Source organism: Arvicola amphibius, chromosome 1 (assembly GCF_903992535.2).
Source record: "Arvicola amphibius chromosome 1, mArvAmp1.2, whole genome shotgun sequence".
Lineage (NCBI taxonomy): Eukaryota > Metazoa > Chordata > Mammalia > Rodentia > Cricetidae > Arvicola > Arvicola amphibius.
The window spans coordinates 176,404,576-176,418,230 of NC_052047.1; the positions used below are offsets into that span (position 1 = coordinate 176,404,576).

The window sequence follows — 13,655 nt, forward strand, 5'->3', positions numbered from 1 at the left end:
CATGCCCACAATTAGTCTCATAAAACTATATAAAAATATGACTATCAAATTCATACATGGGTATCTCATGGACAAGTCACCATGTAAGTGCTTGGAGACTTATGCGTGATCCAGCTTCCCTACAAGCCCAGGAAGACCCTGAGTGCCATGCTTGATATTTACTGCATAAAGCTAAACACAGAGGCAACGGTGACTCTGTATCTCTTACAAGTACTTCCCTTCTCGAGCATGGCTTCCCAATGCTCAATGGCTTCCCAGTGCTCAGCCTTGCCACTTCCCTTCCTAAGCATGACTTCCCAATGCTCAGTCTTGCCCACTTCCCTTTCTAAGCATGGCTACCAAGTGCTCAGTCTTGCCCAATTCCCTTCCTAAGCATGGCTTCTCAGTGCTTGCCATTTCTCTTCCTAAGCATGGCTTCCCAATGCTCAGTCTTGCCACTTCCCTTCCTAAGCATAGCTTCCCAATGCTCAGCCTTGCCACTTCCCTTCCCAAGCATGGCTTCCCAATGCTCAGCCTTGCCACTTCCCTTCCCAAGCATGGCTTCCCAATGCTCAGCCTTGCCACTTCCCTTCCCAAGCATGGCTTCCCAATGCTCAGCCTTGCCAGAAGATGACAGCTGACCCCTGAAAGTAAGAAAAGAGATTAGTCATCACTCATTCTTGCTCAAACAGTCATATACGCTATGGAAAATTTTACCTCAATGATTTCTCCCAGCTCTTAGTTAAAACAAAACTGCACCATTGGCAGAGATAAGTTATGTCATGCAGGAAATATTAATGACTGGACATTTTCTCCCTCCCAGTTGCTGCCTTTTCCTTCCATTTGCCTGCCAGTGCACATATGGGATCCAGCCCCTGTAGCTACAGTGAGACAGAGTGTACACTCGGGCAGATCAGGCAGGATACGAAGCTGGTTTGAATAGTAAAGGTCATAATCAAAAATAAACAAATATGAAGTCTAAATTAATCCCAGTAACTAGCCATAACGTCCTACCTTGTGCTGTAAGAAAGAAAACCATCCCTCTCCGCAACCTGCTACAGTGTTCTGCTCTGCATTGATAACCTGATACACGGCTGCTAGGATCCTGATGACAAATTCCTCAAATGTAAGGGCTACACTGCTCCTATCTTTGCCCTCTCAGCACTGCCAATCCTGACCAAGGCAAGAGCCCAGGGTTTATCAAATCAAGAAACAAACACCCTTGTTTTAAAATTTTAGAGATGCTAAGTAGATAAATCTCTACAGTGGAAGGCAATTTCTACAAAACTGTCGATTTTTCGTTAGGTCTTGTTGCTGTTGTTGCTTTTAGACAGCTTCTTCAGATCTAAACTCAGACTGTCTTTAGACCAGAGATACTCCTGCCTCTGTCCTCTGGGTGTTAAGATGACAGGCGTGCACCACCACTCCCAGCTACCTGCTAGGGTTTTAGCAGACACAAACACAGAGGATGCCCCTACCATCCTTTGTAGAGTAACATGCACGACACCAGACCTTTTATCAAAACAATTACTTAGGTTGCTTTATTACAGCTACAAATAACCTTTATTTGATGTAATGTAATAAAACATTTTCAAATTTAACAACATGTATCTGACATAAATGGTATTTAAATTATGAATATAAGTATATACGGTCACTCTAGCAAATCCGCGGCTCAGGAATTTGTACACACTTTGGAAGGACAGTGCCTACCTCCCCTTCACGAGAAGGGGCCCTTCCCTGTGTCTCATAATAAGCAATGTCAGTGACGGCTGGAAGAAGTCCATAATCCATGTTGGAACTCGTTTTATCCAGTGAGAGGACAGCTTCCTTCGTTGTAGGAAAATAACATCTCTTTCAGTTCTCTTTTATCAAATTACAGTTCGCGTTCATTTCCCCTGTGTGGGCATGGGTCCTCTTCTGATCTATGCCCTTCCATCTCCTTCACCCACACTGCTATATAGTACCATCTAAGGGACCCTTTCTGTCTCCTTACCTGTCCTTAATGCTGACCATTTTTATTGGGGGGGGGAGTGCTTAGAGGACAGAATTCATCAGGCACACATTTGATTTAAGATACAGAGAACGAACACAGAGACACATTCTCTACATGAAACAGGATGGCGTTCTAGAGTATTCACAACAGGGGTCCACATGACCTCCAATTCCCACAGTCCTGCTGGATGAACATGTTTATGCGGTCTCCGGAAGCACCGCAACCATTCATGGATATGCTACCGCCACACTCCTTCCTCACGACACACAGTTATAGAGCAGCCCTGTGGGCTCCTTGCACCCTCGTAGAAGATGAGAGAAAACGACATGCCGAAAATCGTGTTAATATACAATGCAGTCAGGTGGCACTCACTCTTCTCCAGTTACGGTCCTCTCTCAAAGCCTTCAGGAGTGCGAGGGCAAGGAAAAGCTTTATTCGGGTTTTCTGCCTCTCTCTGTCCTGAGATCTGTTCCTGAGTTACACCACAATGACAAGGGGTTTAACAGCGGACGTACACTTGTGGGAAGTGTAAAAAAGCCAAAGTATTTGACAAAAGCTTTGGACAGACACTGCTCTGGGGAATCGTTTGTATTAGCTGATGACAGGTTTCTGTTTTCTAACATGGACATGCAACACATTCAACACTACGCTCACTGCAGTTTGCTTGGAAAGACCCATTCCATCCAGCCACGGAGTGTATGTACTCTGTCTCATGGATGATTCCTGGAGAGCTACCATGAAGCCTAGCCTGGAAGCATGGGAGTTGTGCATTAGAATTTCCCCCGACTCACATGGATGTGGACTTGTGGAAAGCACCAGAAACTGCTTCCCTCCCAGAACCCAGCTCTGTTAGTGTGCTTACTGCTGAGATGGCTGTCTGACATTGACAGCTATTTTCATTTAAACACAATATCACTGATCCACAGGGGAAAAAAGGGAGAGGTCGCCGTCTCCCCCCCCTCCCAAAATACACTTTGTACAACAGATCGCCCCCCCGGTTACATTCCAGCCACGCCAAGAAGACAGAAGCCACATTCCGTTTTGAAGTCTCAGCCAATGATTTCGTACTTTCCACCTGCTTTGTACTGTTCGCCTCCAGCAATCCACTCTGGATCATGTATCATGACCTTTTTTTCTACAGTGGTCAGAGTTTTGTCTATAAAAGAGAGAAAGACAAGAAAATTAGCCAGACCGTAATTTTGGGTTTTCATTTTGTGGTGGGTGGATTATTTCTTTTTTTCATGGCAGTCAGTGATTTCAATCACTGGTGACTTATAAGGTTTCACAAGCATCTCTAATGGAGAAGAAAATGTAATATGGCTCTTTTCATAAATGCCAAAGGTTCTGTAAATTATGTAAATTATCATAGTAGTAATATACTTGAGAACGAGACCCAAATAACCCACATAGAAATCTTTTATCATATCGATGTATCCAAAATTGGCTTTGCTCTCAAAAGTACTTCAAATCTTTACAAAATAGTATAACCTTTTCCCTACTTGAAAATAATGATTATTAAAAGAATAATCTGAAAAATAGGGGGACAATATCAAGGTTGGAAAGATTAAAGCAAGAATGAGATGCAGGGGAGAGAGGAAGGGAAATAGGGAGGCTAAACCCAAACTAAAGATGGATTAAAAGCCATACAGAAAATCTAGTTTATAAGCTAATCAAAATGCAATTTTAAAAAAGGAGTTTGAAGAAAGGTATCCTGCATGGGTGTAGATTGCTGCTCCAAGAAGGTGTAAGTTATTAAATGAACATCCTAGTGCCGGGGTAGGCTACATTCCTGTGAAGTTTTGGGAGGAGAAGCTTGGGAGGCACCAAAGAAATACAGACTACTGCCATTTCCACAGCTGCTTTCCCAGGCTAGGTGATAAGACCATACTGAAGACACCACACACTCTGGTTGAAATCAAACAGGAACTGACCTGAAAAATTCCTCTCTGATGGCTAGCTTTCATAACTGCCAGAAGATACTTTGTCAGTGGACCATGGTTAATGCAGAGACTCAATCAGTCAAGGTGCTGGGAATAACTGATCACTGAATGCTCAGCCTTAAGTGGCACACCTCCGTCACTCTTGCCAACTCAGGGAACAGGGAAGAAGAGGGGAAAGAGGGAATATAAGAGCAGGAAGATGAAGCGGGGAAAGGGTGATGGAACACAGCCTCTGGACATGGCATGACTGCTGGATTCATAAACTCGCAGATGTGGTAGTCACCTGCACAATGCTGGGTCCATTGATGTCCTATCAGGAGTGAGGAGGGACTCATGAGGTTTCGTGGTTGCGGGGGCAGTGGGGGAGTTGTAGAGCTACTGGAAAGTTCCCCTAATGTAAATAACCTCTCACCAATGCCCAATAACTAATTAAATGCAGTGGGTCTCACACACAAAATAAACATGAAAGTGGGTGGATGGAGGACTTGAAAAGAATAATGCATTTGGCCAAAGAAAGATAAGAAAGAATAAGGGAATTAGGGCTATATGATGAAGGAGAGTATATTCTCATTTTCTCTTCTCTTTTCCTCTCTCTCTCTCTCTCTCTCTCTCTCTCTCTCTCATACACACACACACACACACACACACACACACACACACAAATTGTATTGCTTCCACTGAGAATCATCACCCACTTCAAATCTAGAAAGATACGGCCTAGTAACTCACCTACACAGAAACTAGAATCCTGTTTCCCTGCAGGTCTGTCTTCTAGACTCACAGAAGTGCATGCCTTGAGCCATGGTAAAGTTTAAGCCAACAGCTGGGGAAGTATCCATCTGCCTGGTATAGAACCACACCCGCACGATGCCACACTTCCACCGGCCTTGACCACATAGCGCCTGGTATAGAACCACACCCGCACGATGCCACACTTCCACAGGCCTTGACTCACCACACGAGCACTGAGTTTAGGAGCTGCTCTAGGAAGTCACAGGCCCGGGACCAGATTTCCAGGTTAGGCTCCCTGCATCTCTCACACTGTCCCTGTATCTGAATCCATTTACCTGAAGTTCCCTTCTCAGCCCAGTCCTTAACAACTGAATTTTCCAGCTGATAGAATACTCTTCTCCATTAGACACAATCTCTGGCTTCAACCCTCAACCTCATACAAGAGTGCCTGAGAAAAACTGGTGTATTTCAACCAAGTCCCAGTTCCACAAACTAGCGTGAAGATGGGAAGTAAGTTGTGTCCTCAACTAAGGAATTCTAGAGACAATTCTAGCCTAGGGCGGTTGACTCTTCCCTTCAAGGGGAAGGAACACACCTGGCAGCCTCTAACTCAGTTTTGCTCACACCTGTTCCTAAACTCTACTGAATTCCTGCAGGATCCAGTCAGCACCATCTCCAGAGCCCACCCTTCCTTACCACCCACCTGCTAGCCACAGTGACGATCTGAGGGTTCCAGGTCCCAGACGACTTAGATAGCATTAGCCTCTCTCCTCATGTCAATGCCATCTTCCTAGAGCAGCCTCCCCAGGCAGAGACCTCACATCTACATTAGCTTTACAGCACACGCTCCTACAATTGGTAGGCTCTCCATCCAGAATGCCCACTATAGCCTAGTATCACTCCTGTCAAAAACCTACTTGACTCCCTGAACTAATTCCAACCTATTCAACTTCCTGATATCACTGAACACATGTTCCAGGTCCACTGGCCACCTCTGTCCACAGCTGTCACTGGACTGAACTGTCCTTAAGCACTGAGCAACCCCTATCCTAAGCCTCCCACATCTCTTCTTATTAAATCCTACTACCTCGATATCACGTCTTTAATGATTTTACCATGTAAATTATCTCCCTAAGGACACCCCCAAGCCTTATTTTTATTGTGTACTTTTCTGTACTGTTTGATTATACATTGTGTTACTTGTATTTTTTTAAAACTAAAGAAAAAACACAGAAGGTGGGAGAAGAGGACAGAGCAAGGGCTGGGGCTCAGTGGGAGTTTGTAGCATGTGTGAGGTTCCTGACTTTGATCCTCAGCATTACATAAAACACCACATAGACCAACACCCTCCCTACTTTAAGAGACTTAAACTCTGGGTAACTGCAAAGCATGGAGCGAAGAACCTGTTGTCATTACTAGTTGATTATTTAATAAAGGCAAAGCACTGAACTTGAACTTCGGGCAATTCGTGATGAAGAAGGTATCACTGTGAGGGATGTATTAGTAAAGAAAATGTTACTGAGAGATACACGTCCAGGGAATAGCAAACTCTTCTTTTGCTTCTGTCACCGAGGTGGGGGCCCACCACAGACACCCAGGATTGCAAGGGGCCTTGATATTTCTTCCCAGTTCCCCCTGGGATGAACTTTACTTCATTTCTTTTAAACTACCCCTTTCCACAAAGAAAGCGTGCAATCAGGTCGAATTCCAAAGCTGCAGCCTAAAGCTTGGAGCAAAAAATTGACAGAATTCATGGCAGAAACCCAAGGTTATTCTGCAATGAGTCACTGCTAAGTACCACTGCAGCTGACAGGGATACTAAGAGGTTCTTTGAAGAGAAAGACAATACAGTCACCAAGGAGAAGAGGGGAGACGGAAAGGAAGAGCTGCGTCAAAACAATTCCATTATCCTCTTCTATAGCAAAGTATTTGAGAAACTGCTCTTCAGAACTGTTCATAAATGATTCCAAACAAGTCCTTGTGACACGATACACTTAAAAGCAATTTGTGGCGGTTCAAGTCCATGAAAAAGATCGCTCAATTAAAGAGAAAGACAGGATCCTTGCTCATGTCACATTCTTACATTTTGTTATTGCTTTTATTTACACACTTGTGAAATAGTGAAAAGATTAAAATTGATAGTAGTGAATCAAAATTACCAGTGCAACAGTATTCAGGACTTTTTTCCCTGCATTCACTCCGTTACCCCAAGGAAAGTCCTCGAGTGCCTGCTGGGCTCCTGGGGCTGTGGTTATGCTGATTAAGAAAATGGGAAGAAATGGGTAAATATTTGGAAGTGACAACACACAGTCTAGACTGTTTACACAGAGAAAGGAGACTGAGGTGTAGGGGAAAAAAATAATGGAGTCAAGAAGGCCAAGCAAGAAGCAAAATAACACAGACCCAATCGCAAACAGCCAGAGAGGAAGAAAAAGGCAGGAGAAGTAATGGGGAGTTTCCCAGAGTCCTTAGGGTGGCCTCTAGATGTGTGAGGGAGCCGGAAAAGTGGGAGGAGTCTAAGATTTCTCTTTTGTTCTGTTTGAGGTGTGGAGTACACGTCTTTGGTCACTCTTCTAGAAACCACAGTGACTAACGGCATTATCATTTAGACTCGTAGAGTATAACCCCAAATGTCACCCAACCTTATAATATCAAAGAACAAGTTAGCAAAACATGAGACTTAAAAGCAACACACGTCAGGTCAAATTGATTAGCAGCTTTCCAATTAGTGTTTGCTTGAACATAGCTGTGCAGTGTGGACCACACAGACTCTACCTCCGGCTGAAAATGATGATCAAGTGTCACTAACCTCAACAGCACTAAACCCACAGGAGTGTGAACTCCCAGACATGAAGACTGTTGTGCAATCCTCTTTCTACCCCTGTCATGCTTGGTGCTGTAACTCATGCCCAGAAAGCCGTCTGGTGTTTCTAGTAATATCCATGAAAGGACTCCACATCCAGCCTCCCCCTCCGGAGTCTTCCGTACACTGCCACGAAACCAGTGCCCCTACTTTGATGGCTCCATCCACTAGCTACAGAAGACACGGATGACTTACCACCATCTACACCAGAGTTTCCAAACCTCTTTCCTTACAGGTTAAGTCTTTTCTGCGGGAGGCCTTTGTGTGCATTGTAGGACAGATGGCAGCCTCCCTGACCTACACCTAGTAGATGGCATTTAACATCCACGCACACTCCAGTAATGACAATCAAAAGTATCTTCAGACATTGCCAACCATCCCCAGGAGAAGAGGCAACAATTTCTTTGAATTGAGAGACTGTGGCCTACGCTTAAAGTCCAAATTCTTGGGGCTGCATGGATCATTCGTAGCACCATCTATGTCGTTTCTACTCTGATCTCCAGCTGTTTCCTCGCTCTAGAAACTAGTCTAGATCAGCTCTGGCTGGTCCTCTCTTTGCATTAGCTCCTACCTTCGTGGCTCTACAGGAATGTCCTTTTAACCTGGAACGCTTCTCGGTTCGCTGTTAACGATAAATGCTTGGACTAGCCTCAAAGATGAACCTTTCAGGAAGTCTCCTCTGATAGCATTCGTGGAAGGACCAGCTAAGTCATTTTTTTTCTCCGTTGACTGACACGGCTTTCTGCCTGTGACTTTCATCATTATGAAACAAAGTTGAGTGTGCCTGGGCTGTGCTCGATTCAGGTCATTATAACAAAATATCATAAAGTGGCAGTTTATGAGACCGCTCTTCATTTCTAGAGACTAGAAAGTCCGTAATTGATGAAGCAGTAAATTTGGTATCTGCGAGGCTCTGTCTCTTTCATAAGCCAGTTCCCTCTGTTCCCTTTTATAAGGGCCCTCCTGACCCAGTCACCTCATAGGGTCCCCACCTTTTGATACTGCTGTATTAGAACCTGTATTTCAACGTATAAATTTAGGGGGAGCACAAAAGTATGTTTCTCTGTTCCTATATGATCACCAAAGTATATGTTTCTGGACGTCAAATATGGAGAAATACACGAACAACAGCAAAAGTGATGTCACACTTTATGTATCCTCTATATACACCAGTGCGCACCAGTCATACAAAAAGAAACTGAAAATCAATATTCTAACATTGGTGCCAACAACAAAACCTCCTGGTACAGCGTTCAAAAACAGCTGCCATATGAACTCTATACAATAGTTAGTAAATGCATCCTAAAGTTGATGGATATTTTAAGCCAATCATTTTAACTGATTTGCATATTTATAAATTCAAACTGAGAGAGATGTAATTAGGCACAGTAATTCTCTCTTAAATCAAGGGACAAATCCAGCTGGTCATCTCTTCTATAAACCAAGTTTTGTTGGTATGTACCCACGTCCTCTTGTTTACTTAAGTGGGTGACAGTGGCAAAGATGGGGAGTTTCAACAGAACCATATGGTTTTCAAAACTTAAAACACTACTTATACGGGTCCTCACCATATAAGTCTGCTGACCTTTGTCTGGGACCTAACAGGAAACCACGCCCAAGCCTCCGCACTAGCTAAGGACAGAGAGCAAGCATACTTGTGTTTTACTTGAGCTGATTTATTTTTACAAAGGGTACAGTAGCGTGAAACTAAAAGCCCTTCTGAACACAGGCTTCCTGGGCTGAAATCCAACTCTATCAATCTAATCTGAAGGACCGTGGGGAAATGACTTGATCTCGCCAAGCTCTTGTTTTATCATATTCAAAATGAAAAAGATGGAGAAAAGTAGCCCGTCATAAAGTTTTGAAGTTTCAGTGGTATTATTCCCACAGAGTTCTCAGCGTAACGGCTGAGGATGGATCCGCAATCACTGTGAGCTATTATTTCAAGCAGGGAAACATGTTTGTGTCATGTTTTTAAAATTGCTATTCTCATACCTGAATTATCTGTGAATGTATTAAATAAACTAATCAGTGAAATTATCCCTGAGTCCTCAGAGGGCTGAAAATAGAGAGACGGTTAGGACATCATCTCCCCTCTCCTAGCTCGCACACTGGCTGCCGAACGACGCCTCCTGCCACCCGCCTCATGCTGTCTTCCTTCCACACCATTTCCAAAGACTTTCCTCAAACTCGTTCCAAATTGTGTTACTCCTAAAAAATAAAACCAACACACGTTCCTCCTTTTGGCCTAACAATCCCGGTGCCAGGCAAAATAGCCTAACTACTTGTACCAAGAAATAGCTCTTTCCAGGGGATACGGAAGCACACCAAACAAAATGGGTTACTCATCAACTCCCTCACTTTCCCCTGATAATGAATGCAAGGCTATTTGATCGAGAAATCTATAGCTGTCATCAGCTCACCTTAACACCCCACGGCCCAAGCTCTAGAACTCTTATCAATGGCCTGGGTTTATTTCCTGTATTTGAGAAATGACTAGGATTCTGTCCAGATGGGACCCTGCCACCGAGCATGTCTAACAAACACAGCTCACTTAGTGAGCACAGCAGCCTAGCTGCCTTCCTGGCAAGCGGGTGTCCACTGTTCCTAGCTCCAGCATTCAGTAGCTCTTCACTACCTCAGACTAAATTTATCTGACAAGTAGAATTACGTGACGATTAAGGGCACAGGCACTGGGATGATTCATTCCACATCTATTTGATCATAAGTCAATTGTCCTACATCAATTACCCTGGGCCACAAGTTAATCCCCTGAGAACAGTAGCATGGGAGCTACTGCCAATGGCATCCTACAGCTGTCAATCACTGGCATAGATTACATAAACAGAAATAAAAAGCATAGCTTCTTCCCTGAGAATTTCCAAGTCTGGAGGGCAAATACTCATTTCGTGGGATCATCTAGATTTGAAAGGTCCTCGGAGGTTGCTTATAATGAGTGTTCTAGAACCTGACGTCATGGGCTAAATTTTTAAGTCCTGCCTTCTGTGTCATGAATGATTTCATATGAACAGCAGTGTATACACAATATAAGTAGAAATGAACACTGTGATGTTAGCCCCAGTTTAAGAACCAGAATAGCTATACTCTAACAACTTCCTATTCTAAGACAAATGCACTCTAGGATTTAGAAGACTTGCTGTCCTAGAATGGAGTTATCTAGACTTAGTGGGGACCTAATTGTGAGACATGTCACTTGCCCGGGCAAAGTAACAGAGAGGTTCCTCTGAACTAAAGCCCTCAAACTTCTCTGCTCTGTTCTTTTCTATTCCCATTCCTCATAACATGGGAATATATTCTCCACCAGAACCTGTTATGATCTCAAGTTTACTTTCTCTCTCAATGGTCCAATCTCCTCTATATAACTTTCTTTTATATAAAAAAGTCTTCATTTTACCTGCTAACCACACTACCATCTTGCCTCTCACCTCTGTAACAATGCCAAATTTGTTAATATGTAAGTTACTTGTGAAACTCTCAAGTCCTTACTAACATCAACTCTTTGTAGCACGTTTTCAGATCTCAACTCCCATTGGTCCCTAGAATCAGGAATGTCTCCCAGACAGTGCCAAAAACTTGACAGCTCCAGTAGGAATCAGTTCCTGGATACCAAGACAGGAAGCATTTCATGACAGCTCAGTGGCTAGGGCCTTGTCCCAGCGTGCCATCTCCTGGATGGATGAAGTTCCATACCCAAAAAATAAAAACAATAAATAAAGTAAAAAGTAAAAAAGGCATTTCTTCCTCAAAAGAGGCATTTCTCTGGGAACTGTGAGATCACAAAAAAAAAAAAAAAAAAAAAAGGTTCGCCACATGGAAGAACAAAAGCAATGAAAATGGCAATGTCATAGGAATTCAGATACAGGGACAGACATAACTAAGATGTTATTTATGATGAAAAAAATGGAGAATATCACCTTCCGTGCTACCGGTCATATGAACTGAAATTCATCAGAAAACCAGTCTCTTCTTCCCTTTCAAATACCTAAATATCCTGGGTTTTGTTGTTTTGTTTTGTTTTGCTTTCTGTTTTTTTTTCTTTTTTATTGATTTTTATTGAGCTCTACATTTTTCTCTGCTCCCCTCCCTGACTCCTCCCTCTTCCCTTCAACCCTCTCCCTAAGGTCCCCATACTCCCAGTTTACTCAGGAGATCTTGTCTTTTTTCTACTTTCTACTTCCCATGTAGATTAGATCTATGTAAGTCTCTCTTAGTGTCCTCATTGTCCTCAAAGTTCTCTGGAATTGTGTTTTGTAGGCTAGTTTTCTTTGCTTTATGTTTAAAAACCACCTATGAGTGAGTTTTTAACCTCAATACGAATGAGTGAAAGTATTCTGAACTCACACCTGATGTCTGGTAGAACATAGGTTAGCCACTGGTTCAGGGAGCTCTCCCCAACAAAGAAGCTGCATGAAAGGGGGTGAGACATAAAAGGGTGATAGTGATAAGTAACCTTACAGCACAAACTCGACTCTCCCGGGCCTCTCAGCAAGTTTCAGGGCCTCGTGCATGCCTGCCGCAGAGAGTTTCCGATTGATATTCCGGTATTGGCACTGGAGGAGGCTGCGGTAGGTGGTCCTCAGGTCCCGGTTGAAGAAGGCATATATAAAAGGGTTAATGAGCGAGTTTGCATAGCCCAGCCACAGACATGTCCTCTCCACCCACAGCGGAATGCAGCTGCAGGCAGTGCCACAGATAAAGGGCCTTGCTGTGGACAAGAGGAAAAACGGCAGCCAGCACACTGTGAAGGCTCCCACGATGATCCCCAAGGTGGTGGCTGCTTTCTGTTCCCTCTTGAAGATGGAGATGTTTTTCCTTTCGTGTTTGAGCAGTCTCGAAAGATTTGCACACTCTTCCACCTCCTTCTGCAGCTTCACCACACCATTCAGAGAGATGACGCTCTCCGGTTGCACGCGCGGGAAGCCTGGGAACTTGTGTTTGGCTGCGCTCTTCCTGGCGGCCTTGTAAATCTGATAGTACATGAACAGCATGACCGACATGGGGATATAAAATGCCACGGCGGTGGAGTAGATCGTGTAGCCAAAATCCTGGCTAATCAAGCACACTTTGTCATCGTTCACATTCTGAGCCCATCCGAAGAGCGGAGGTAAGGTGATGGAGGCCGAGAGAAGCCAGACCGACAGAATCATTTTGGCCATGCACCTCCCGTTCTGCCTCACAGGATATGTGAGGGGTCTCGTGATCCCAAGGTACCTAGCGGAGAGATGGAAAGATAAAAAGTGAATACAGTCATCAATGAACACCCATGAAATGCTACCGGCCAGGCTCTGGTAGCAATTCTCACAACAGTAGGACCATGGCTTCCATTTTTGCAGGAAGGTAAACTGGGGCTCTCGTACTTTACCTCTCTATTCCTTTGGTAAAGTTAGCCATGTTTTACTTACACCTTGTAGATTCTGACAACCAAGGCAGCCAAGGAGGTACATTAGGTGAAAGGCCTGCATCCTCTCATGACCACCACCGTTCAAAACAGGGTTAAGACATCACTCCTTGTATGCAAACATCTTCACAGCTTAGTGAAGGTCTGTCACGCTGATGTTATATGTCCCCCTCATCTGCACAGTCTTAATTCTGGCCAGCTTTTAATTCCGTCCAATGTCCCCTTGGCAGTAGAGCCTGTAAGATCGCTGAATTTTGAGCTATTTGAGGACTCTCGGGATTTGGAAATGGAAACAGGAGTAGGAAGTGATCATTTTTTATTGCCATAAAATTCTCACAAAGCAGTAACATCAGAGGAACATTCTTCGACATTAAAAGCAGCCTGCCTTGAGCTACAGTTCTGAGATGGTCCACAGAAAGGGGACAGCCCTCATAAAGAGGAGGCAAACGCACAAATAGGTCTGCATTTCTTTTATCAGAGATTTACAATGCCAAAGGGACAAGGCAGACAGACCAAAACACACACTGTGAAATGTTTGACTAAAGGCTCAATGTTTGTAAACGTTTGGAATTTCTCTCTGTGTATTTAATGGTCGTGAGAGAAGCTTGTGATTCTGGCGGGGTTTTGCCCCCCTCATGCACATGGAAGATCCACTATTGAAGCACATAAAACAAGGCTCCAGCTTACCAACCAGCAGCTCTGTTTCTGCAAGCTTTCAAATGGTAG

The 13,655-nt window shown here is 43.9% G+C and overlaps 1 protein-coding gene across 1 annotated transcript in view; it reads right to left on the reverse strand.

Annotated features, from left to right (window-relative positions):
- Positions 1-3,088: 3,088 nt before the first annotated feature.
- Positions 3,089-13,655, reverse strand: part of Htr7 (5-hydroxytryptamine receptor 7) — a 90,731-nt gene continuing 80,164 nt past the window's right edge. The window contains exons 2-3 of the mRNA XM_038349728.1: positions 11,987-12,742; positions 3,089-3,131 (exon numbers count right to left, since the gene is read on the reverse strand). Of these exons, the coding sequence (XP_038205656.1) occupies positions 3,089-3,131; positions 11,987-12,742 (799 nt within the window). The remainder of the gene's footprint in view (positions 3,132-11,986; positions 12,743-13,655) is intronic.